General features: G+C 39.7%; 1 protein-coding gene across 2 annotated transcripts in view; it reads right to left on the bottom strand.

The window, feature by feature from the left end:
- The window catches only part of rbfox3a (RNA binding fox-1 homolog 3a), a 165,904-nt gene that overhangs the window by 14,678 nt on the left and 125,742 nt on the right, over positions 1-25,484 (bottom strand). For both annotated transcript variants that reach the window (XM_060844519.1, XM_060844518.1), the window contains exons 8-9: positions 22,230-22,269; positions 11,571-11,638 (exon numbers count right to left, since the gene is read on the bottom strand). In XM_060844519.1, the coding sequence (XP_060700502.1) occupies positions 11,571-11,638; positions 22,230-22,269 (108 nt within the window). The remainder of the gene's footprint in view (positions 1-11,570; positions 11,639-22,229; positions 22,270-25,484) is intronic.

A 25,484-nucleotide genomic window follows, 5' to 3' on the forward strand; every position in this document is an offset into this window, starting at 1 on the left:
AGCACAAATCCTCCAACCTGGGCAACATCCTTGTAAATCTTTTCTGAACCCTTTCAAGTTTCACAACATCCTTCCGATAGAATTGCATACAATATTCCAAAAGTGACCTAACCAATGTCCTGTACAGCTGCACCATGACCTCCCAACTCCTGTACTCAAGACTCTGACCAAGAAAGGAAAGCATACCAAACGCCTTCTTCACTATCCTATCTACCTGCGACACTACTTTCAAGGAGCTATGAACCTGCACTCCAAGGTCTCTTTGTTCAGCAACACTCCCTAGGACCTTACCATTAAGTGTATAAGGCGAAAGTGAGGACTGCAGATACTGGAGATCAGAATCAAGATTAGAGTGGTCCTGGAAAAGCACAGCAGGTCAGGCAGCGTCCGAGGAGCAGGAAAATCGATGTTTCGGGCAGGAGCTCTTCATCAGGAATGAGCATTAGGAATTAAGTGTATAAGTCCTGCTAGGATTTGCTTTCTCAAAATATAGCACCTCGCATTTATCTAAATTAAACTTCATCTGCCACTCCTGAGCCCATTGGCCCATCTGATCAAGATCCCATTGTATTTTGAGGTAACCTTCTTTACTGTCAACTACACCTTCAATGTTCATATTATCTGCAAACTTCTAAGTATACCTGTTATTCTCACATCCAAATCATTTATATAAATGAAGAAAGGTAGTGGAACAAGACACTGATCCTTGTGGCACTCCATTGGTCACAGGCCTCCAGTCTGATAAATAACCCTCCATCATCACCCTCTGTCTTCTATCTTCAAGCCGGTTCTGTATCTAATTGGTTAGTTCTCCCTGTAGTCCATGAGATCTAACCTTGCTAACTAGTCTCCCATGGGGAACCTTGTCGAACGCCTTGCTGAAGTCCATATAGATCACATCTACCGCTCTGCCCTCATCAATTCTCTTTGTTGCTTCTTCAAAAAATTCAATCAAGTTTGTGAGACATGATTTCCCACACACAAAACCATGTTGACTATCCCTAATCAGTCCTTGCCTTTCCAAATACATGTCCATCCTGCCCCTCAGGTTTTGCTCCAACAACCTGTCCACCACCAACGTCAAACTCACTGGTCTATCGTTCCCTGGCTTGTCCTTACCACCTTTCTTAAATAGTGGCACTACATTAGCCAATACCCAGTCTTCCCACACCTCACCTGTGACTATCAAAGATGCAAATATCTCAGCAAGAGGCCTAGCAATCATTTCCCTATCTTCCCACAGAGTTCTAGGGTATACCTGATCAGGTCCTGGGAATTTATCCACTTCTATGCACTTCAAGACATCCAGCACTTCTCCCTGTAATATGGACGTTTTTCAATATGACCGAAATACTATAAATTCAGATTTCTACACACTATGGTTTAATTTCACTAACCAGCAAACATCATGTCTGTTTTGACTAAAACTAAGTGCAACTAAGTATAGGCCTTTCAAAAATTAACACAAGTTCTTTTATTTTACTATCTTTCACATTTTCTAACAAGTCGAATTACTTTAATGTCAGTGGATTTCAATATGACTTGCATTTTTACCACTCTAGGTCAGTCATCTGTCATCAGGGAACTGATATTCTGCGTCCTACGATCTTAACTGTCTGACAAAGGAGTAATGCTCTGAAAGCTAGTGCTTCCAAATAAGCTGGTGTTGTGTGTTTTTTTAACTTTGTACACCCCAGTCCCACACTGGCACCTCCGAATCATGAACCATTGAGTATCCAGTTCAACCTGTAATCAATACAAGGTAATCCTTTTTTTCAAAGAGTGTATACAATGGTCAAAAAACATTGCAGAGGCCCCTCTATAATGGAGCTCACTTGGGGTTTCCTTTCTACTGATCTCTGAAGCTTGCACGCTGGGCCCAACAGTCTATCCCATGAGTGCAACCTGTGCTAAACATGTCTACACTGCATTCCATGTGCCTGCATGAAGTTAGTTCACTCTGATAGCAATGAACTGTGGAGAACAAGGATGTAATAAAGCATGAAGATTATCTCAGTACAACAGGACCTTGATTAGGTGGGCCAATAGGTCGAGGAGTGGAAGATGGAGTTAAATTTGATAAATGTGAGGTGCTGCATTTTGGAAAGGCAAGACAGGGCCTGGGGAGTGTTGCCAAACAAAAAGACCTATGAGTGGAATCGCAGGTAGACAGGGTGATGAAGAAGGCATTTGGCATGCTTACCTCCATTGGTCAGTGCCTTGAGTAAAGGAGTTGGGAGGTCATGTTATAGCTGTACAAGACATTGGTTAGGCCACTTTGAGAATACTCCATTCAATTCTGGTCTCCCCGCTGTAGAAAGAATGTTGTGAAACTTGAAGGGTTCAGAAAAGATTTACAAACATGTTGCTGGGATGGAAGGTTTGAGCTACAGGGAGATACTGAAGAGGCTGGGGCTTTTTTCCTTGGAGCACCGGAGGCTGAGGGGTGACCTTATAGAGATTTATAAATTCATGAGGGGCATGGATAGGATGAATAGCCATGGTCTTTTTCCCATGGTGCGAGAGTCCAAAACTCAAGTGCTTAAGTTTAAGGTGAGAGGAGAGAGATTTAAAAGGGACCTGAGGGAAACTGTTTCACACAGAGGGTGGTGTGTGTGTGTGTGGAATGAGCTGTCAGAGAAGTGGTGGAGATGGTACGATTACAACATTTAAAAGGCATTTGGATGGGTATTTGAATAGGAAGGATTTAATGGAATATGGGCCAAATGCTGGCAAATGGGACTAGATCAGTTTAGGATATCTGTTCAATCTGACCGAGTTGGACTGAAGGATCTGTTTCCGAGCTCTTTACTCAATGATGCTGTATCTCTGTTGCTTTCCAGTTCTACCCAGGGAAAGGTGGGCTTCATCGATTGAGTTACTTGAACACATAAATAACACAGAGATGTATGTTGCTTTAAACTTAGAACAAGCCATACAGAATCAGTTTTTGAGATTTAATCTACACAGAGTTAACTGGTCATTCCAGATGGAAAAACCGTTAAACTAGTAACTGAGACATACTTGACTTGTATACTTTTTCCCTTTTGTCACATCAGTACTGAGGAGCAGAAAATATCTGTTCTTGAATACTTTTCAGTGAACTATGTTAGAATATTTGCATGACAGATGTCTGTTGAGAATCAGATTGAGCTCATCTGGTCTTCAGGCACCCAGACATAATAATCACAAGAATGACTACTTAGGGATAGGCCCTGGAGAACTGCTGGTACCTTGTGGAACAATACTCAAGTACAGAGTTGTCATTGCTGAGAAAGGAAGTCAAGGAAACAAAAGGAAAGAAACTGGCAAATAATGGGAAATAAATTGTCAGAATAACTTCACAGAGTTACAGCTTCTGAATAAACATGACAGAATGCTTATTTCTTTTGAGGAGCTAGCAATGAGTAAAATCCTTTCTCGACTTTTGTTATCCCAAGGACTGAAAACTAGCTTTAAGGTCATCTGAACTGTTTGGTCCCTATCTTTGAATGTAACCACAGTTTGGAAGAGTCCAGATAATTTTATCTTTACACTGTGACCATGTTATAGCCGATTAAATAATTCTTAATTGTACATTTGTTCTCAATCCATTTAAAAACCACAGCTTTGCCTTTAGCTGACTCTTTTGACAGAATCCACTGACCTCATTGATAAAAATAAATGAGAGTTCTGGGAAGGCCCATGCCATCAGTTACAGCAGAATTCTGCAGTTTCATCCGTTTTTGTTGAAGACAAAACTTTTAAAAACATTGAATGTATCGATCCGAATGATTTCCAGCATACAAGACAATATTATGGATGCTTCTTTAAAGTGACAGACTGCAACTGAGGTCGGTGTGCTGCAGTTAACAAGGTTAGAGCAAATAACAAAGCAGCCCTTGCCCAGAAATAGGGTATTCTGAGGGAATCAAGTCAACCGTGCTACCAGTGATGTAATTCATTGAATATTGTACACATTTAATTCAAGCATTTTTCTGCTTAGGGAAATTTATGTTTCAGGGTAAATGGCTGGGATAGTTTAAAAGAAGGAAAGCACCCATATTTGAATAAATCAATTTTTTAAAAAATCTGGGCAAACCATTTAAAATGGTGCATCCTTCAAACTGGCAAACTTACTCAGTGTGATACAGTCAGCAATGTCTCTGAAAGAACACTGCTGTCTTGAAAGGACTAACTGAAACATGGCATAGAAAGTGTTAGACATAGTAAAGATATATCTACACTCTGTTTCTATTTGTGCCAAAGCTGTATGGAGATTTTGAAAATAAGACATGAACCAATTACATTTCATAACAAACTTGAAATGAGGTAAAATGGATAGGCTGATTATTTCCCTGCTTACCATTTCCGCTTTTTTTTTGAGAAACAGACATAGCATTTGTCCTTTGGCACAGTTCCTGATTCCAAACATTCTTGGCAAATTATAGTTACTGCCTCCATTGCTCCTTTAGCATTCTTGGACGGCTCGCCCTCCAGGAACAGTGATTTCAAATTGGACTTCTAGGCAAAATGTCTTGCTGTACGTATGGCTTTCTATCGAATATTTATCTCCTGTCATGATTTGGTCACACTTACATTTCCACATTCCTGCTCCTTTACAAACAGCTACACAATATCTAGATTTATCACATGAAAGATTTCTGTAAATGAAGGTGTGAACCCATGTCCATATTTTGCATTTCCATTTTTAAAGTCCTGACATTAAGGACTACAAATCTGTCAATGCATTCACAACTTTTTGCCTTGCTGTCAACATTATTCAAAACAGAAACTATTCTGAAGTCTGGATTTGTGCAAAAAAAAACTTTCATGTCTTCAAATAGAGATACTGAAATCACTCCAAAGACAATTTCCTTGCAATTCTCTTCATTGGTTTTTGCCTGAAGTCACTGATTGCCAACAAAATGACTTAAGAATGTTTTGGTTCTTCTCCAAAACAATATCGAGAAGAATATGGCTGCCAATTGTTAAAGCTTTGAGGGACTGTAATAGATTGAAAAATTGTATGTCTGCAGACAGTCATAAACACACTCGGTATATGATGTAGATCAAAATACAAAAAAAACAGCCTTTTTGAGAAGTATATTGACTGTATAATGGAAAACATGAAGCTCTGACAACATTAGGCAGTGAAGTTGTTTCTATCTTGTGACCATTTCTGTGTGTTTTAATGTAAAGCCTACTGGGAGCCTTATGTACACACTCTTGGGAGTTTACAAGGAATTCATAAATACTGATATTTATTAACATATTTTGATATGTTTTTAAACACTTAAACAGCAAGAACGATTGCTTTAATTTTTGTTTAATAATATTTATCATTGTCCTAGGTTGTGAGCAGATTGAAATCAATCGAATGAACTCTAATTTATCAAGTATCCTCCATCATTCTTAAATTGTCATCAGTTCACTGTGATAATGACATGGTCAAATTCATTCATGATGTTTATGTTATTTGGAACCTGTACTAAAAATCAAATTGATGGCAATCTTTCCTAATATTTAGAATGGTACATCTGATCTTATATGCAGATTAGATCATTAATCTTAGATTGCTATTCCAATATTTACATTGTGACATATCAGTTGTAACATTTAAATGGTCAGAAAACTATAGTAATTTTCACAGTGCCGGGAACTGCATCAAGTAGAATCTCTATTTTTGTCAGATAATTTGGTGTTTCCAGCAGTGAATAAGGGAACATTCTCACAAATTGAATTGAAGAATATGGTTTGAAAACAATCTTCTTTAACTTACCCAGTCCATCCACATCTTCTACCAGCACATTATATTCCATGCAAATCAGTGAAATATTTGAGACAATCCTATTGGAATACACATTTCCCTGGAGAGCTCGAGGGGTGAGGAATAACTTTCAGCTCAGTACTTAGCTCTTACGAGGTTGCACTTGAAATATGGTTCCTTATTGTTTGAAATGTGTAAAAATGTTCTTATTACAACCTCTTACCCATGTAATTCCACGTGGAAAAGCCACTTTCACAAAGAGGAGACACAAAGGTTACAAGACAAAGGAAGATTTCTGTGACCACAGAGGAATTTCTTGTTTAAAATATTTTCCCAGAGCTTCTTCAGAAGCAAGTGCACCGTTCTCCCTCAATTAGTAGCAGCAGCCAATAAGATAACCAACTTCATAATCCCAATCACATCAGGGACCCAACTATTCACGCAAACAGTGAATGAAGGTTGGTGGAAAAACAAATTCCTTTTTTCCACTGGCTTTCTACAAAAGCCAATAATCACTAAAGGGACGTTACAAATTTATTAGTGGTGAAAGTGACACTTGACTGTTCTGGGCTTTTGCCTGAATATTACTGGTGCGTAAATATGTTTTTATATTGTATTAGCAGCTTGATTTTCACTGCCATCATCCTTTGCCATATTTTATCTATTCTGTCAGTAGGAATATAGGACAATCAAACTGCAATCTTTGTTAAATGACTTCTGAACAGCAGATAGCAGGAGATATGCTTACATAGAATTCAAGGCATGGTTGCAGACACTTTAGTCCAAATTGTTACTGCCTGGGGTTCACTCTCTTCTCATCCTCATCCAACCCTGTCACAATCACCTTGCATTCCATTCTCACTCGATTTACATATCCCATTTCACTTTAAATCCCTTGATTTTTTTTGGAGGTGGGACTGATCCCAGTAACATTTTATTTTGCACCCCACTACTTCAGTTGAAGCCTTCAGTTAGCAAGTAGTACTTGATGCAGAAACCAGGATAACAATTGATTGAAGTAGTTTAGTTACAAACTCATGCTCAGCTGGTAGCTATGAGTTGCTATTTGGACCTGATCAACCTGACTGAGGTTCTCATTGTACAATGATTTTCACTGGCTGATTTAAAACTTTGCAAACTAGTTGTTATTTGAATCTGAACTCTGGATTAAACCAAGTAACCACTATGATGTGTGTATATTAACACATCAAAATGTGGTCTGCCTTTTGCCAGACGGTGAACTGCCTTGCAATCAGAAATCTCACACTTGGGGTCTACTCAGCCAGCTCTATTTTGAAGTTGCAACAAGATAGACAAAGATTGTCTCAGTGCTATTGCCAATGCAGCTATCAGTGGTCAACTGGTCAGTGTTTCCCATTAAAGTCCACTAAAGATCCAGGACATGTCATTCTATGCTGCTGTCATTGTTAGTTTACTTCACAACCTACAAAGCAGGAACAAAAAAATGAGATTCTACTCTATTTCAGTTTATTAATAATAAGGTTGAAGGCGTTTTATTCAAACATCGGATCGGTAGTCGGCCAATCACAGTCCAGACCCGTACTGCCATTCAAGAACATGGCTGATCATCTACCTCAACACCTTGCTCCCATGCTATCACCATATATCTTAATGTCAATAGTGCCTTGAAATCTTCAATTAGTGTCTTGAACATATTCAAAGAGTAAGCTCACACAGTTGTCCAGGGTTCAGAATATCAGCTTCCAAGTGAAGGAATTCCTCCTCAACTCAGTTTGAGATGGTTTGTCCCTAATTCCAAGATTATGTCCCTTGCTTCTAGTCCCCACAGCCACAGCAAATGTCTTTTATTTTCATCTAACCTGTCCATCTATCGCTTTGAGAACATCAAAAGTTGTAATGAGACCCACCCCTTTGCCCAGTCTTCTTAACACTAGAGGCTCCATGTCCAGTGTCCTCAATCTCTACTCAGTGGAGAGTTCTGCCATTCCCTTGCTCATTATTAACTCCACCTGTATGGTAGCTTTCAGTGCGTAATGAACAAGGACACTAGGTCCCCTTGTACTTCAACTCTCACTACTTAAGAAATACTTTACACTTCTGTTCCTCCTCGTAAAGTGGACAACCTCCTCTGTATCCATATAAGACTCTATCTGCCCTATCTTGCCCACTGACCTAGCACTTCCAAATCTCATGATGACTGTTTGCATCCCCCTCACAACTCACATCATCATCCATAAACTATGTTCAATCCCCAAGCATAAATTGTGAACAGCTTGGGCCCAAGCATTGATCTTCATGGAGCTCCAGTAGGTATGGTCCAACCTAAGAATAACCCAGTCATATTTCCTGTTACCCAATCTTCAGTACATGCCTGTACATTACCTCCTGTCCTATATGCTCTAATTTTGTTTGTTAAAACTCTTGCATGGGATCTTATGAAACTCCAAATACATCATGTCTGTTGGCTGTCCACAGGGAGGAGACACTCTTTCAAAATTAGGATCACCTTTTTTGGATAGATAAGGACTTCTGTTTTCTCTCTGAGGGTTGTGCAGCTTTGGAACTATCTGCCTCAGAAAGCTGTGTAAGAGGGATCATCAAACATTTGTAAGATGGAAGTAGATAGGTTATTATTAGGCAAGGGATTCAACAGTTATTGAGATTAGATAGGATTTTATTGAATGGTAGAGCAGGCTTGAGAGTCTGAGTGATCTATTTCTGCCACTATTTTCTATATTAATATGATGATCCTTGTCTACTCTGCTCGTAGCATTCACAATAAAACTTCCAGCAAGTTTGTCAAGCATGACTTTCCATCCACAAATCCATGATTGCTCTTCCCAATCAGATTTTTATTTTATAAATATCTGGTTATCACATTCTTTAGTGGACTCTATATTTTTCCTACAACTGACATCTGGCGAACAGGTTGGTGGTCCTTTCTTTTCTCTCTGTGTCCTTTCCTCAACGGTGGAGTTACATTTATAACTGCCTAATCTGGAGGCACCCCTCCAACATCTAACAGAATCTTGACAGATGATCACCAATGCACCTACAATTTAAATGGCCACCTCTTTCAATAGTTTGTGATGCATTTTATCATGTCTTGGGGCTTTGTTAACTTATAGTCCCATTAATTTCTCCAATACTACTTTATGAAAAAAATCTGTCAGTTCCTCATTCTCACTAATGCCTTGTATTTTATTATTTCTGGGAGATTTTTTTGTTTCTCCCTCAATGAAGATGGACGCAAAGCTATTTTTGACGTTCTTCGCTATGTACCATTAGAAATTATCCTGACTCTGTCTGCAGTGGACCCCATTTGTCTTTGTTTTTCTTCCTTTTTACATTCCTATGCTTCTTGCTAGTTTACCTTTATTTTTCCCTTCTTTTGATTTTTTTTGGTTCTGCTTTGTCTAAATTCTAAAATGCTCCCAATCCTCAGTTATACCAACAAAAAGCAAAATACTGCAGACGCTGAAAATATGAAATAAAAACACAAGATGCTGGAGCGTCTTTACAGATATGGCAGCATCTGTGGAGAGACAGAAAGAGAGTTTACATGAGTCTAAAAGGGGTTCCAAATTAGAGTCACATTAGACTTGAAGGATTAACTCTGTTTCGTGTTCCACAGATTCGACCAAATTTGCTGAGTATCTCTAACACTTACTGCTTTTTAATAAATTTATAATCTCCTTCTTTCATCTATTACGATCCTTAACTTCCTTTATTAGAGTTGATTCATTTTCCATTTTGGATTTTTGTACATTAAAGGTATGTATATTTATTACAAATCATGTATCAATTCTTTCAGTGGTAGCCAATGCCTGACCACCATCAAGTCTTTTAATGTATTTTCTCAAACTACCACAAGCAACTTTCCCCTCCTGCCTTCAGTTTCCTTTGTTTAGGTTTAAGGGAATGGGTTTTGATTGAACTATATAGTTCCCAAAATTAAAGGAAAATTCAAGCATATTTCGGTCAATTTTCCTGAAAGATTAATCTACAAGGTGATGAATTAATTCTTTCTCATTGTATGATTCCATATCTAGAACAGCATGTATATATTCCTCTAGGTAGTCAAAGCCAGTTTTTACCACTCACAGGTTTTCCTATTTTTCAGATTTAATTTCCAGCGTTAACACTTTGGAGTGATGGGTTCCAAAAAAAGAGGCAGAAAAACAATTTAAAATATTTTGAACATTGCTAAAACTCAAAACAACAAGGAAAAGGCATAAACAGTAAACCTCTAACCCTGAGATGGTGGGGTTAAAATGTAAGGCAGAATATAAGATAGGTGACATCATAGCTGGGCCTGTTATTAAGTTTCATTCACATAAACAGGCAGCCAATATGATAATCTTCATTTAGAGCAACAATTCAACATGATTTTTAATTCCTTTGTGAAAAACCTAACTTTATTACGATAGGATCAAGCACTTATTCTATCATGAAGATATGATAATGAAAGAGATTTTGTGCAGGAGAAAGTTGTGATCCTGATCTTTCTATGTAATGCTTTGGTATTGACTTGAGCCAGCCTTTGATTTATCACATCAGATCTTCGGGAATTATCTGTGTGGCAACTACTAGAGTACCATGGCTTTGTAACAAACAAAGATTTGCTGTCATTTAAAGAATATTGCCCTTACTGCAGAATTTAAAGATGATCCAGATTACAGAACAATTGCTCCTTTATCAGCTGACAATTGGATTCAGAGATGCACACTCACTGCATCAATGGCAACATGGTTATAGCTTAAAATGCATCTTACAGTGCAGATCCCGCTCATTTCCAGATGTAATCATCTGTTTTGAAAAACATTTTTTGTTTGCTGCATTCTCGGCCAGGAGTGAAAAAGGTAGAAAATGCAATTTTCAAGTATTACACACCAAAACGTACCTCCAAGTCAGTACCGAATCTCAGGGTTAAAGTGACAGTGATAAACTGCTCAAGTTTTGGTCCATCAGTTTATGACAAATGTATGCTATCAGTGGGAGGCCTTGACCACTGGCCAGACATATTCAGAAACCATGGGCGTACTGCCCACAATCTGTAATCTGCTAAAATTCATGGTTGAAAAATTGTAGACAATGCGACCTGCAATGTGGACAGCCAGTGGTCCAGGCTGTTCATGGATTTGTTTTCATTCATAAAATCTGGCTTCTGGATGTCAGCTCTTCTTTTCAATCTGCTCCAGGCTCTGTGCTTTAATCTGTTTGACATGTCATTATAACAGATCATAAATCCATCAACGCAATTTCTATTATCACAACACCCTATCCTTGGATCAGAGTTTCAAAACAGCAAACTCTTGGCCAGTTCTACATAATCCAATTATAAGAGTATAAGAGCATTGAATAAATGCCATTTATTTCTTTCTTCATTTATTTTGCTCTTCACATAACCAATTGAATTTAAATCTATGCCTGAATTTAAGCTGAGGTTTGAAACAATTAGCCAGTGATTCTCAGTTTAAATTGCTCCGCTGTTCCACACAACTGCAACAATCCTCAAATTCTTTACAAATATATTTACATACATTATTTAACGGTCATTACTTTGCCATTAGATTTTTCCCTTGATAACATCTTCCAACACTTTTGACCAAATTTGTAAGATTCCACTGGCATTGTGGAGCTTAACCAACAATGAGTGGGAAACAATGATGCTTCCGCCTACAGGAGAAAATTCTGCCAGGCAATATTTATATATAAAGAGAGAGTTTCAGAACGCTCAGGAAGAACTTGTTGTTCTCATCCAGACTTTGAGATAAATGTAAGGGGTGAGCAAAGGAGTGAGCCAATAAATAAAGTGGTGCTTGTTGGATTGTCATACCTGTCACTGTATGCTGCGGCGGCAGCAGCTGCAGCAGGCTGGGCATATCTGTATGCTGCGTAGCCTCCCTGGAATAGAAAGAAGAGCTTGATTATAGACTGTGTTGAATAGATTAATACTGTGGCAAATGATGCTTAGTCTGTAAGAGGCAATGAAATGGTCAGGGAAGTAGAGGCTCTGCAAACAGTCACAACCCGGAGATGCAGGCAAACCACGAGCAGGGCTGATTGGCGCCATCTAGATCTGAGGTGCAATTAATTTGGATGGAAAGAATTGCTGACCTGTTGAGATTGTACTACTTATTGTACTCTTGTGAACATCAATTTGTTAGGTCATTACTGCTACTAAGCATTTGCCCAGGAAAAATTCTTCATGAAAAGAATTCTTTTAAGTTGGTGCAAAATACAATGCTGGTATATGAGTTCCGGCGAAGACCGAAAGACCTATACAGTTGCATCTCAATATGATCTGCTGCTTTTGATAATTGACTATCTCCTTTCTCAGGTGACAGAGTATCCGTGAAAACAACAGGCACTTTAGAAAGCAAACAAAGTTAATCCTTGTCTGTAACACACTAAACCCGCTCACTTTCCCTAGTGACTTCTGTAGGCTCTTGAAGATTAAAAAATATAAACACAGAATTAGAAATCTAGTGCCAAAGGATACCTTGTGTTGTTAATTACATGGGACTTTTCTAATAACTATATATTTTTCTGGGAACACTTAGGGTTTGTTGGAAGAAATAATAGCTTCTGAATCCTTATGGAAGTGTGCCCTATATCTGCTCCTCAAAATATGTTGTTAGTGCTTGTTCAATGTGTGGTTCAGAAGTGGAAGTCAAGTTTTCCAATGTTTTACTAACTCTTAAAAAAAGATGTTATGAATTTGGTAGTGCTGCTCCAGCTAAGCTATCATTAAATAATAGATGGATTTTTTTTTAGAGCCACATTGGAGTATTGACATGCCCTGGAACTATCCATCTTGCCCTCTCCAATACACTAATTGCTAACACCAGTCTAAAGAAAACAATTTAAATGTTTTGTGGCAGTGTTACAAATCTTGCTGCTGTCAGCTTTAAAATGGTAGAGAAGCCACAGCATCTGTCCTCCCAATTCTGGTCAGAGTCTGTAACAGAATATCACTGATGACATTAAAAACAAATTACCCAGCCTTGCCAGAAACAGCGAGAAGAACCAAGGGAGTAACATGCTCAATTTCAACAACAAGGATGAAGAGTTAGCTGGGTTCAGATTCATCTCATAGTGTTTCATGACTTGAACATTCTGTGCTTTAACAAGGACCATTCAAACCTGTAACTGATATATTTGTTGAAAATAAATTCTTGTGATTTATCAGTGGGCTCCTGGAACTCGAATAATAGGATCCTAGCAGTGCAGCAAGATGCCATTCAGTCCATCAAATTTGCACTATTTTTTTGAAGAGCATCCCACCCAGACCCAGCTCCCTACCCTATCCTGTAACCCTACCTGGACCATGGCTAACGCACCAAGCCTACACATCGCTGGACATTACAGACAATTTAGCATGGCCAGACCACCTAACTTGCACATATTTGGGCTGTGGGATGAAACTGGAGCAACCACACAAACACAAGGTGAACAAGCAGACTCCACACAGTCACCCAAAGCTGGAATCAAATCCAGGTCCCAAGTGCTGTGAGACAGTAGTGCTAACCACTGAGCTACCCGTGAAATTCATAAGGAGGGATTTGAATTTGGGATTGGAGTGATGGCTGACAGGCTTTCCTAATAAAAGTGACTTCTCATTGTTTTGTGTTAAGAAAATAGTAACATCCAGATGCTAGGGAGCAGAACTGATAAGCACTAATGGATGAACGGCCCTGCATGGGCTGCAATGCTGAAGCTTTGGCGAAGCAGGTGGGGGCTGGTGAAGTGTTTAGTGTCTCAGCAGTGTGTTCAGAATGGGAATCAGACACTGCAGAGATTTCGATAGAAGATGCAGTGAGCATGGCAGTGACTGATCGATCTGAAACCTCAATACTGTTAAACCCCTCATATACTGTGCTAAGCGCAGTGTTAATTAAAACACAGGGACTGCAGCATGGGTCCCTGGCATCATGCCATCTCATTCACTTTTTAAACAGCAATTGAATGAATGGAACTGGGTATTGTTGGGTCCACAGAGGGCTGCCTATCTAATAAAGTCATCCCCTCCCTCCCCCTTATGGGAGTTTTAGGCTCATTAACATTCAGATGGGATTTTTAAAAAATATTAACCTAGAAATTAAATTAAAAGGTAAGAGAAATCATCCTGTAGATAGCTTCAATTATACAGCTCTTCAAATAAATCTCTCATAAACCTTTCACAAGGATCTTAAACGATTCCTAAACAGCGGCCCTCCTCCCGAAGGTTAATGGGTGTTTCTTCACAATCTACTGCAGCCTATAAATCTGTGACAATTTTCATTTTGTACACTGATGAACTGGGTTCAGATCCCGTTACAAAACACACATAGCTGCTGCCCTCTCCATCATGATATTTTAATTACAACCTGTCCAAAATAAAGTTGAGTTTTTATTTGCTACAATGTCAATTAATGTCTCTCAGCTGGAGGTAACATGTTGCTGTGGAATCCCTTATATAGGAATTGGATGAAATATATTAAAACTTAATTTGCTCTGTACACTTGGTAGGTACCAAGGGGACTACACCCTGGGATGTACTAATCCGGTTCACAGCAGTCAGGCAACAGTTTTATGTCATCTGGTTCTCCATAGGCAGCACCATTTTTAAATGGCCATTCTGATTAAAACGACAGTGATGTTTTAATCATTCCTTTGCCATTAAATCCAATTTACAATGATGTGTTCTTGCATACTTACAGCTGATTTCTCTAGCCTAGGAACATTGGGGAGCAAAATAGACCAGTAAGCATCAGAGGCTAGCTCTGCCATTCAGATAAATTACAGTTGATCCTTTTTTAAACCCCCCAAAAAAACACAATCTGGAGCACACTAGGCTTGAGAACAAGTTAATATCATACAGTGGTGTGCAAGCTCTCCAAATAAATGGCCAAAATACACATCAAACTTTCACTTTGGATGGGTGGGGAAATGTAGTTTGCAAAATAAAAGTACAAAAACTTTGAACTTCGCTTTTATTTGCAGAGCAAATCAGTAAGATGGTTGCTAAGGTCACATGAGTAAATAAAGTACTTGAATACACTTCTTCAATCTTTTATGATCAATTTCCCCATTCAAAAAATTTAGACCATGCGTTGAAATTACAAAGCCTCCCGCATGAATTTCCTGCAGCGCTTACTCAAAGCTTTTCTTCAAAGTGCGAGCAGATTTTTAGGTGAAGCAAGAAATATGCTTTTTTAATGCATGTTGCAATTGAGTCTTTCCTTAAGTTTGTCATCACTGAGACTGTCTTTATTGTCTGCTGCTTGCATTTTATGGCACAAATGCAAGTGGCATTAAAAATCCCAAAGCTTCCTCAATTGTAGGTAATTAAACATGTGCCGAGAGTGCATAAATGAGTTGAAGCTTTATTTTTCATTCAATAGTTTTAATGCTTTTCTTGACTCCTTACTGTTCATACTGATTTACACTGACTTTATAGTTGGTGTATTCTCAGAAGATTCACTGGAAATTTGAGAATAGCTTGGCCTTGGCAAAGTAGGTACATTTTCAAGTCTAGCTTCTAGATGCATCTACAGAACATCTAGCAGGTGAGGTTCTGTACAATAATAAATGTAAAAATCTCAGACTACTTACACACACCAAAATCCTGTTGTTCAGTGAGAATTTGGCTAAAGATCAATGAATAAAACTGAATCAATAATTTCCCATCAATTCATTTATTGCTCCATGCATGTCATATTCAATATGACACTTAAACTTAGGAATGTCAGAAATTTTGAGGGAAATTTCCCCTTGGGATTTCAATCATGAAATTTCATCTGAAATCACACTTGCTTACATATTCTTTAAAATGATGTCACATTTATGCAAATCAAGTACAACACAGCAGGGATGCAGGCCATTTGACCCATCATGGATGTGCATACATTTCATGCCAATCTTTTTAGCATGTGCTGGTTTGTAAAATTGGGTTTAAATCAGTGTAAAGAATTGGGACCTGAGGGAAGCACAGAACTCAGACCATATTTCTTTAGGAATAAAAATTCGAGTTTGAAGCCATTTAATCATTAGTCACAGACATTAGGCACAGCTTGTTTAAGAACTTGCATCGGGGAAGCTTTCCAATTTTTAATGTCACATATACTGAATGCCACAAAATGCATTCAAAAAAACAAAATACCACAGCAGATCTCAGTGAGGATAAATTTTAAAATTGTAGCGAAGTATCGAAAGTAAGCCTTTGTTTCCTACTGTACCAAAAATTCTAATAATTTTAAATCCTTTCTAAAACAGTATAATTACAGGAAATTAAATTAAGGCTGCATCCAATATAATGAGGCAAGCAGCTGAGTATTTTCACCTAGAGACATATGCAATCAGGACATAACACAAATACCTGGCATAAACCAGGTATAGGGCGGCACGGTGGCACAGTGGTTAGCACTGCTGCCTCACAGCGCCAGGGACCTGGGTTCAATTCCCGCCTCAGGCGACTGACTGTGTGGAGTTTGCACGTTCTCCCCGTGTCTGCGTGGGTTTCCTCCGGGTGCTCCGGTTTCCTCCCACAGTCCAAAGGTGTGCGGATCAGGTGAATTGGCTATGCTAAATTGCCCGTAGTGTTAGGTAAGGGGTAAATGTAGGGGTATGGGTGGGTTGCGCTTCGGCGGGTCGGTGTGGACTTGTTGGGCCGAAGGGCCTGTTTCCACACTGTAAGTAATCTAATCTAAAAAAAAAGTAATCTAATCTAAAGTAATCTAATCTAAAAACCAGTGAGGAAATTTAGAAATATAGTCACTTAGCAACAGAGTGTCCTCACTATTTTGCATTACTTATCCACTTTTTGCCCTGTTTCCACATGCCTGTTAGTTGTGATATTCAGGAAAGTTTACTCATTTGATCCTAAACCTTTTCATTATGTATTCTGTTTCAACCACAAGTTTTAGTTCTTGTTTAATTTACAGCTAATGTTTTAGATAATACTTTTTATAGCATGGGAATGTGAGGATCTCTTTAGTACTGATGGTAACAAAGGAACTCAACTTGCTGCATGAGCTTGCAAGAGACAGTCTCTGTTTGAATGACATCCCTTTGGGATATCACACTGCAATGCAGCCTGAGGCTACTTGTTTCCATGAAAACCATTTCAGTACTAATATTGGATGCAATGGAAGACAGTAGTTTGTCAAATGGACCAGAAACATAAAATGTTTTTCATTATGCACTTGCACAATATTTATTTAAATATGCTGTTTTAGTCATTTTTGTGTAGGCTACATGATATAATCAGCCCGTAAGCCATGTCCTGTTCACTGGTCTCAGCTGAAGTTTGTTGCACCTGCTATTTCCAGTCACTCCATTTCAATTATCAAGCAACAATGAGCACTGTTTGCAAATGATTCTTAAACTAATCACATTTTACAAAAAAAAGCATTGTAATAACAGCGTCTTAATCTTACAGATTCATGGTCACAAATCACTTAATACCACAGAATTCATGCACCCAAGAAAATATGTAGAATTTGCCTGCCTGTGGCAGTAAAGTGTAAGGAAACAGTGATAGAAGAGTGCAACATCGACTGTGGAAATATATGCCTCAATCAGCAACAGCTACTCTCACTGTAGCTGGATTCTGAAAGCTATCTGTTACATTTTTTGTCCAATGAGACGGTTTTGCTCCTACAGTTTGGTGCTCTGGTCATGGATAATGAATAACAATGAGGCAATCAAACAAACCATGAAGAATGAAGGAAAAAAAGATTTAATAACCAGTTAATTAAAAGCTTTGTGAAAAATAATTGCAATTCTGCTATAAAAGATGGATCATCAATTTCTGGTAGACATTTTCAAAGTCTTCCCCAGTCAAATAGGATGGCGAAGGTTTCTGGAAATCTGCGAAAAAGGGCATAAAGAGGCACAGAGCACAACAATGATCAACGATTTAATACGACTTTCAAAAAGGCATCAGGCAGAGTTTTCTGATCCTACACCTGAGCATATTGCATCAGGCACAGAAAATTGAAGTTAACCAAATGGGAAGTATTTATTTCTAAGAAAAAGGTTTCTCTGGATTTTTCATCCTTTTAAATTTAAGGACAGGGCTGTCGTCCTTACCAGCAAATGACTTTCCTTTATTTGCTTCAGCCACGCATTCCAGGAATGAGTACAGAAACAGGGAAATCTAACAAAACCTGGACTTGGTGGATCAACTAGGCACATTCATCAGCATCACTCCAGATTCAAATACAGACCTCAACATTTTTCAGAGCTGAAAATGTGTTGCTGGAAAAGCATAGCAGATCAGGCAGCATCCAAGGTGCAGGAGAATCGACGTTTCGGGCATGAGCCCTTCTTCAGAAATGAGGGAAGTGTGCCAAGCAGGCTAAGATAAAAGGTAGGGAGGAGGAACTTGGGGAGGGGCGTTGGAAATGCGATAGGTGGAAGGAGGTTAAGGTGAAGGTGATAGGCCGGAGTGGGGATGGGGGTGGAGAGGTCAGGAAAAGATTGCAGGTTAGGAAGGTGGTGCTGAGTTCGAGGGTTGGGACTGAGACAACGTGGGGGGAGGGGAAATGAGGAAACTGGAGAAATCTGAGTTCATCCCTTGTGGTTGGAGGGTTCCTAGGCGGAAGATGAGGCGCTTTTCCTCCAGCCGTCGTGTTGCTATGGTCTGGCGGTGGAGGAGTCCAAGGACCTGCATGTCCTTGGTGGAGTGAGAGGGGGAGTTGAAGTGTTGAGCCATGGGGTATTTGGATTGGTTGGTCCGGGTGTCCCAGAGGTGTTCTCTGAAATGTTCTGCAAATAGGTGGTCTGTCTCCCCAATATAGAGGAGGCCACATCGGGTGCAGAGGATGCAGTAGATCATGTGTGTGGAGGTGCAGGTCAATTTCTGGCGGATATGGAAGGATCTCTTGGGGCCTTGGAGGGAAGTAAGGAAGGAGGTGTGGGCGCAAGTTTTGCATTTCTTGCGGTTGCAGGGGAAGGTGCCTGGCGTGGAGGTTGGGTTGGTGGGAGGTGTGGACCTGACGAGGGAGCCACGGAGGGAATGGTCTTTTCGGAAATATATCCCTGGTGGTGGGGTCCGTTTGGAGGTGGCGGAAATGACGATGGATGAAATGATGTATATAGAGGTTGGTGGGGTGGTCGGTGAGGACCAGTGGGGTTCTGAAAATGTGTTGCTGGAAAAGTGCAGCAGGTCAGGCAGCATCCAAGGAACAGGAGATTCGATGTTTCGGGCATAAGCCCTTGTTCAGGACCAGTGGGGTTCTGTCCTGGTGGCGACTGGAGGGGTCGGGCTCAAGGGCGGAGGAGTGGGAAGTGGAGGAGATGCGGTGGAGAGCATCGTTGACCATGTCTGGGGGGAAATTGCGGTCTTTGAAGAAGGAGGCCATCTGGGTTGTTCGGTATTGGAACTGGTCCTCCTGGGAGCAGATGCGGCAGAGACGAAGGAACTGGGAATATGGGATGGCATTTTTACAGGGGGCAAGGTGGGAGGAGGTATAGTCTAGGTAGCTGTGGGAGTTGGTCGGTTTATAGTAAGTGCCAGTGTTGATTCGGTGACTCCCATGTCAGGTCCACACCCCCCACCAACCCAACCTCCACTCCCGGCACCTTGCCCTCCAACTGCAAAAAATGCAAAAGTTGCGCCCACACCTCCCCCTTTACTTCCCTCCAAGGCCCCAAATTTACCTATACCTCCACACACATCATTTACTGCATCCGCTGCACCCGATGTGGCCTCCTCTATATTGGGGAGACAGGCCGCCTACTTGCGGAACGTTTCAGAGAACACCTCTGGGACACCCGGACCAACCCACCCAACCACCCCATGGCTCAACACTTCAACTCCCCCTCCCACTCCACCAATGACATGCAGGTCCTTAGACTCCTCCATCGCCAGATGATAGCAACACGACGGCTGGAGGAAAAGCACCTCATCTTCCGCCTAGGAACCCTCCAACCACAAGGGATGAACTCAGATTTCTCCAGTTTCCTCATTTCCCCTCCCCCCACGTTGTCTCAGTCCCAACCCTCGAACTTCGCACCATCTTCCTAACCTGCAACCTTCTTCCTGACCTCTCCGCCCCCACCCCGGCCTATCACCCTCACCTTATCACCTTCACCTTAACCTCCTTCCACCTATCGCATTTCCAACGCCCCTCCCCCAAGTCCCTCCTCCCTACCTTTTATCTTGGCCTGCTTGGCACACTTTCCTCATTCCTGAATAAGGGCTCATGCCCAAAATGTTGATTCTCCTGCTCCTTGGATGCTGCCTGACCTGCTGCGCTTTTCCAGCAACACATTTTCAGCTCTGATCTCCAGCATCTGCAGACCTCACTTCCTCAACATTTTCAGGCAATTCATCTATTCCTGCTCGAAACATTGACATTGTCGATATCCAACTCAGAACCTAAACTCTTTGTCTTAAATCAGTGCTACTGAACTTCCCCCCCACCCCCCCCAACCACTGTGGCCCATTCTGCAGAGATTCCAAAGGGACAGGAGAATAGAGCTCACTAATAGGGCTGTTGTATTTTAGGGGCATGGTAAGAGTTGGAGAGTCATATGCGACTATCAGTTTGTCTTTTTTAAAAAAAGAAACACCAGCGCTGATCACAGCTCAAAGGTCACCTTCAGCTGTCAGTTCACAGCTCAAAACTAAAAATGGTAAAACATAAAGAAAAACAGTGAGGGTTCCAACAGTGAGGAGTAAAGCTGTGAGGAAGGACAGTGAGAGACAAAAAAATATGCAGATGCTGGAATCCAAAAGGAGACAAACAGAAGGCTGGAAGAGCACAGCAAGCCAGAAAACATCAGGAGGTGGCGAAGTCAATGTTTCAGGTATAACCCTTCTCGGAACATCAGACTTCTCCACCTCCTGATGCTGCCTGACTTGCTCTGCTCTTCCAGCCTTCTGTTTGTCTACCAGGGAGCACAGTGAGAGCAAATGGAAGTAGAGTTGTGAGAGCTGGGGGGGGGGGGGGGGGGGGGGGTTGCTGCAGTTGGATGCTTGCTTTTTTTTCCATCTACCGTTATGTTGTATTCGAAGAAATAACACGGCCTTGGAGGAGGCTCATTAGACCACACTCACCAGACCAAGGCAAGAAAATAGTTCACATACACACACACCAAGGGGGCTAATCCCAGGGCTGTTCCACCTGTGTGATCAGTACTGCTGCTGCAGAGGACTGGGTGCTCACAGCCTCAGTTGCTTGTCTTGTGACCTCATGGGGGATCACAGCTTATGATTTGGGAACACTCCATCTTAAATCTCAAGAAAATATAGTGCAGTATAAAGTCTGTGCAAAACCTTATCCAAAAATACCATGAGATCCAGTACTCTTTTACAGCAAGATTGCTGACAGCCCCAACACAGAATGTCGACTATTATGGATAACTTGAAGGCAAACCGAAAACCAGTGAGATAACAATCACAACAACTGAGATCCAGCTGCTCAGGCCTATTTAATATCTCTTCGTGTGTGTAGCTTGAAATTTAATCTACCATCAGATTTATTCCCCACTCTAACCACAGCAGCAGGACTATTGGATCATTATCTCACTACTGCAAGATCCAGAGTCGAAGTATTCTGGAGGAAAAGCAGTGTAGTTATACTCAATTTAGTGGTTGAGTAAACCCTTTATGCTGGTAACAATCAACTGTGATCTTGTACTTGAGGCCCATTCATTCAGTATCAACCTTGAGGGAAGGTACAGAGATATTATCTACTCTATTTGGTAAAGTTTTGAAGTAATTTGTGGTATTATACGATTCAATGTATTGCCAAGCTACCGAGTAATGCTATTTATATGCGTAAGTGGATTTGCCGTATAATGAGACTCGTTCATTGTGGTCTCTGATCTGTGCCCCTTTTGGAACAGGCTGATATTAAACAGTGACTTCACTGAAATTCTTTCATTAGTAATTTAAAACGGCAATTTCTGATTACAAAAGAAGTGTTGACTTAAGCTCCAACTTGTAGCTTGTTCTAAATCCTTGTTCTTTAACTTAACAGTTTGAGAAATTATGCAGTTTGATTTTAATTTTCAAATGTAGCAAATGTTCTTAAAATTATGTAATGAGCTAAATTTGTTCAAAATGATTCACCCTTCTCTTGGTAACTGGTAGATAGCATTTGGTTTTTATATTTGTTCCTGCTGGATTATAAGTGCTCTAATTTAATTAGATTCATGCCAAACCAATTTGACATAAGAGCAACTGTATCATTTCAATAATCAGAACTGCTAAACCTGTCTCTAATTAAGAACTATTGTTCTGCTCTAACAATGATCAAAGACTTGCCTCTTCAAGGGGGCACTGTGCATTTCTTTTAGACTTATTGATATATGAAGTTTTGAATGGTTTAGCACCAATGTACATATCCAAAGGAATTTCAAAAAGTTCAATCAATTTCAGCAGTTGGAGTAGATATTGTTTCTGTAATAATTGTACACCTTCCCAATGCAGACAAAAGTTAGGCATATGTGCTTTCAACTCACCAGTTGTAAACTATTTGATTTTAAAATCAATACTCACGTAAATTTCTGCCCCATAAAACCCATCCTGGTAAACAACTCTGCAAAAAACAGGAAGCATCATGAATTATCTTTCACATATTTGATTGTAAAACATCTGCTATTAAACCTGAGTATGATCAGAGGACAGTACTCCACTAATGAGCAAACCCATCAGTTGCAGCGTCCAGGCTACATTCAAACCAAGACAACAATACATACATTTCTTTGTCAAATTGAGCACTCCTTAATACATACAGCCCCCAGAAGGCATGTAAGAGTTTGACATGATCAAGTAGCTGAGATTTTCATATTAGGTTTTCAACCTGTTGTGGAAGTGATAACCAACCACACAAAGATCTCAGTTTGGCAGCTCTTGACTAGAGAATACCATTCTCCAGGTTGTGCAGGAATTTGTGCTCTTATGATTACAGTGAACAATGGGAAGATTTCTGAGATTTTCATACAAAAGCCACAGCTTAAATCCTTAATGCCTGAAGGTACTTTTTAATCATGGCTTTTCCTCCTCAGCTCCCCAGTTCCATCCAAGAAAAACCTCGATAAATCACCACTATGTACCACTAATTCACAATTGTATGCTGTTCAATAGAGAAATTTATAGTGGCATGAAGCTTCGCCTGTTACAGCAAAATAAAGCCCTGCCAACTTGAATTGTAGGATTGATGGCATTCACACTGTCCCAACCTCCTGGCTGGATAAGGATCCCTGCTGGTAAATTTGTACTTCTATAGACTAAGGACTTGCTTTTTGTAGCATGGTGTTGCAGACTAGTGTAGAAGAGATGAGATGTATGCCAAGAACAAGGTAGCTTTCTGTGCATGACAGGAATTATACACAAAGTGCTCATTTACTAATAACAACAAATTGTTGACTGAAAGTTGATCTCCTTGGAAATTGTGCAAGGAATATATTATTTGGGATCAGTCTCAGTTGTTACTTTTTTTTTTACAGATTTTCTTAGATTATATATGAAGCATCAATAGTAAATATCAGCTGATCTTAAGTTGTTTGATGGAGTTGAAGCACATCTGCAGTTCTTTTTACCCCCTAGTGACAGCAGAATTTTGGAAATTGTTCGCCTTGTTTTCATTTCAGAAGATGATATGCCATAAAGATGATCAAACCTAATGTGAATTTGTCCATATGTGGATGTATAATTTTTTTTAGATAATTACTTAATGTAACTTCTCAGGAAATGAAAAACACTCAGGAATTGTCATCACAAATAATAATTCTGTGCTGGAAAAGTAATTTAATCACTAGAGACATTTTTCAGCAATTGGTCAATAGAACCCAACCTGCCACTTATAACGTGAAATTTTACACCAATTGCTACAGGAATATAGGAGTAGGCCATTCAGTCCCTCCAGTCTGTTTCATGTTCAATTAGAACTGATCTGTCTCTTAAAGGATTTACTTATCTTCACTACTTTGGCGTTCCAGATTTCCATTAATCTTTGTTTAAAATAACAAGTTTTTTTTGGTTTAACCCCTAAATTGATGAGCTCTCACTTGAGAATCACGTTCCCTTGTTCTCGATTCCTCCAGCAACTAAAGTAGTTCCTCCATGTATAGCCAAACAATTCTAATTATTATTTTCTGAAGCTCAATTAGGTCATGCTTTAATATAGGAGAAAGCAAAGTAACTATATGCCAATTGTATACCTAATTCACCACTTGGAGAATTTGACTCCAGTGAAACTGTGGTATGGCATCTCCAAGGCCAGTGTATCATCCCAAAGGGATGACATCCAGAACTGAACACAGGAGGAGCCACCAAATTGAGTGTCAAATTAAACTTGGCAGGCACCTTTCTATTCCTTCATCCATAGGTCCAGGTGGCAATACAGCTGTTGATCTATGTCACCTAAAATTTGTCAGAACTCAAATTGATAACGCTTATTAAAGAAGAGTTTAAATGCTTATTGAAGTAAGGGAGATTGATGGAGCTAAAATCCAGATCAGTCATAATCTGGTTGAAGTGCAGAAGCTGCTTGAGAAGCTGACGGCCTATTCCTGCTCCTGGTTTCAATCCTTCTGTGAACAAGTACAAAACAAAGCTGAGGCCAAGTCAAGATTCCTGGGGACACCATTTATATCCATCAGTGCATGTTCCCTTCATCTAAATCCTGTCAAATTACCAAACCATTTCATAATATTGTAGACTTTCAGTTTTACTAATTATTTATTGTGTGGAAAGCTACCAAATTATTGATGTAATTTCAAATAATCAAAGACTCAAAATCTCTCTGATCCACTATGCAGGACTTAACTAAAGCATTGAACTGGATTAGCCAGACATGATCTATCTTTCCCAAATCTAAGTTGGTTCTCTTTGATCAGCTTATACGTGTTCAGTTCTTCAGTCACTCTGTAGCTAATGACAGATACCAGTATCTTTCCTTTTGTAGATGCTAAACTGGCACTACTTGGTTGCCCTTTCATTAAATCATGAAGTTTAATGAACAATTTTCCAAATGAGGAGCACAATCTCTGAACTGAGACAGACTGGAAAATTGTGACTAATGTCGCCACCAATAATCTAGATGGAAATTGAAAACTCATACATCTGATCAATTTGTGTATATGTAAATTAAATTAATTAAATTTCATTCCTTGACATTTTAAAATTCCCCGTACCATTGCTATGTTGCCTATTTATTCCACCAAAACTGATACTGTCCATTTCATTCTCACTTACTCCTGTCTTTGCCAATTTCCATTTAATATATTTGCAAAACTTTTATTTAGCATTGATATTTCTTGCAAGATTTTCAGATTCTGTTTTTATAGTTTCTATTCTTATTTGTATCTCTCTGTTGTTTTTCCTCCAGATTTCCATATATTTCACCTCATATCTGCACAAGCCCTCTCAGTTTAACCCGTCAAATTACTCAGTCTGTGCAACTCAGAAGCCCTCAGAGTGAAAGCAAATTTCTTGCTCCTCAAAAGCAAGGTTTGATAGAGCTGATGCTCTAACGGTAATATTCAAGCTACTAGATTACCATTTTACTAATTCTAGTCACACTGAAATGACTGGGTGAGGATAACTGGGAATAGTTTAATTTAAAGCTGGAAGGTTAGGTCATATCTATTATAAGTATTTCATTTATTACAAGTTGAACCTCTCCATTAACTGAGTTATAAAGCAATTAAGTTAATTCTGAAGTACAAATTTGTAATCATGCATCCAGATATCTAATAGAACCTTTGAGAAAAAGCACTTATATTCCTTTATTTTTGTAATGGTGACAAT

This window comes from Hemiscyllium ocellatum, chromosome 25, assembly GCF_020745735.1.
Source record: "Hemiscyllium ocellatum isolate sHemOce1 chromosome 25, sHemOce1.pat.X.cur, whole genome shotgun sequence".
Lineage (NCBI taxonomy): Eukaryota > Metazoa > Chordata > Chondrichthyes > Orectolobiformes > Hemiscylliidae > Hemiscyllium > Hemiscyllium ocellatum.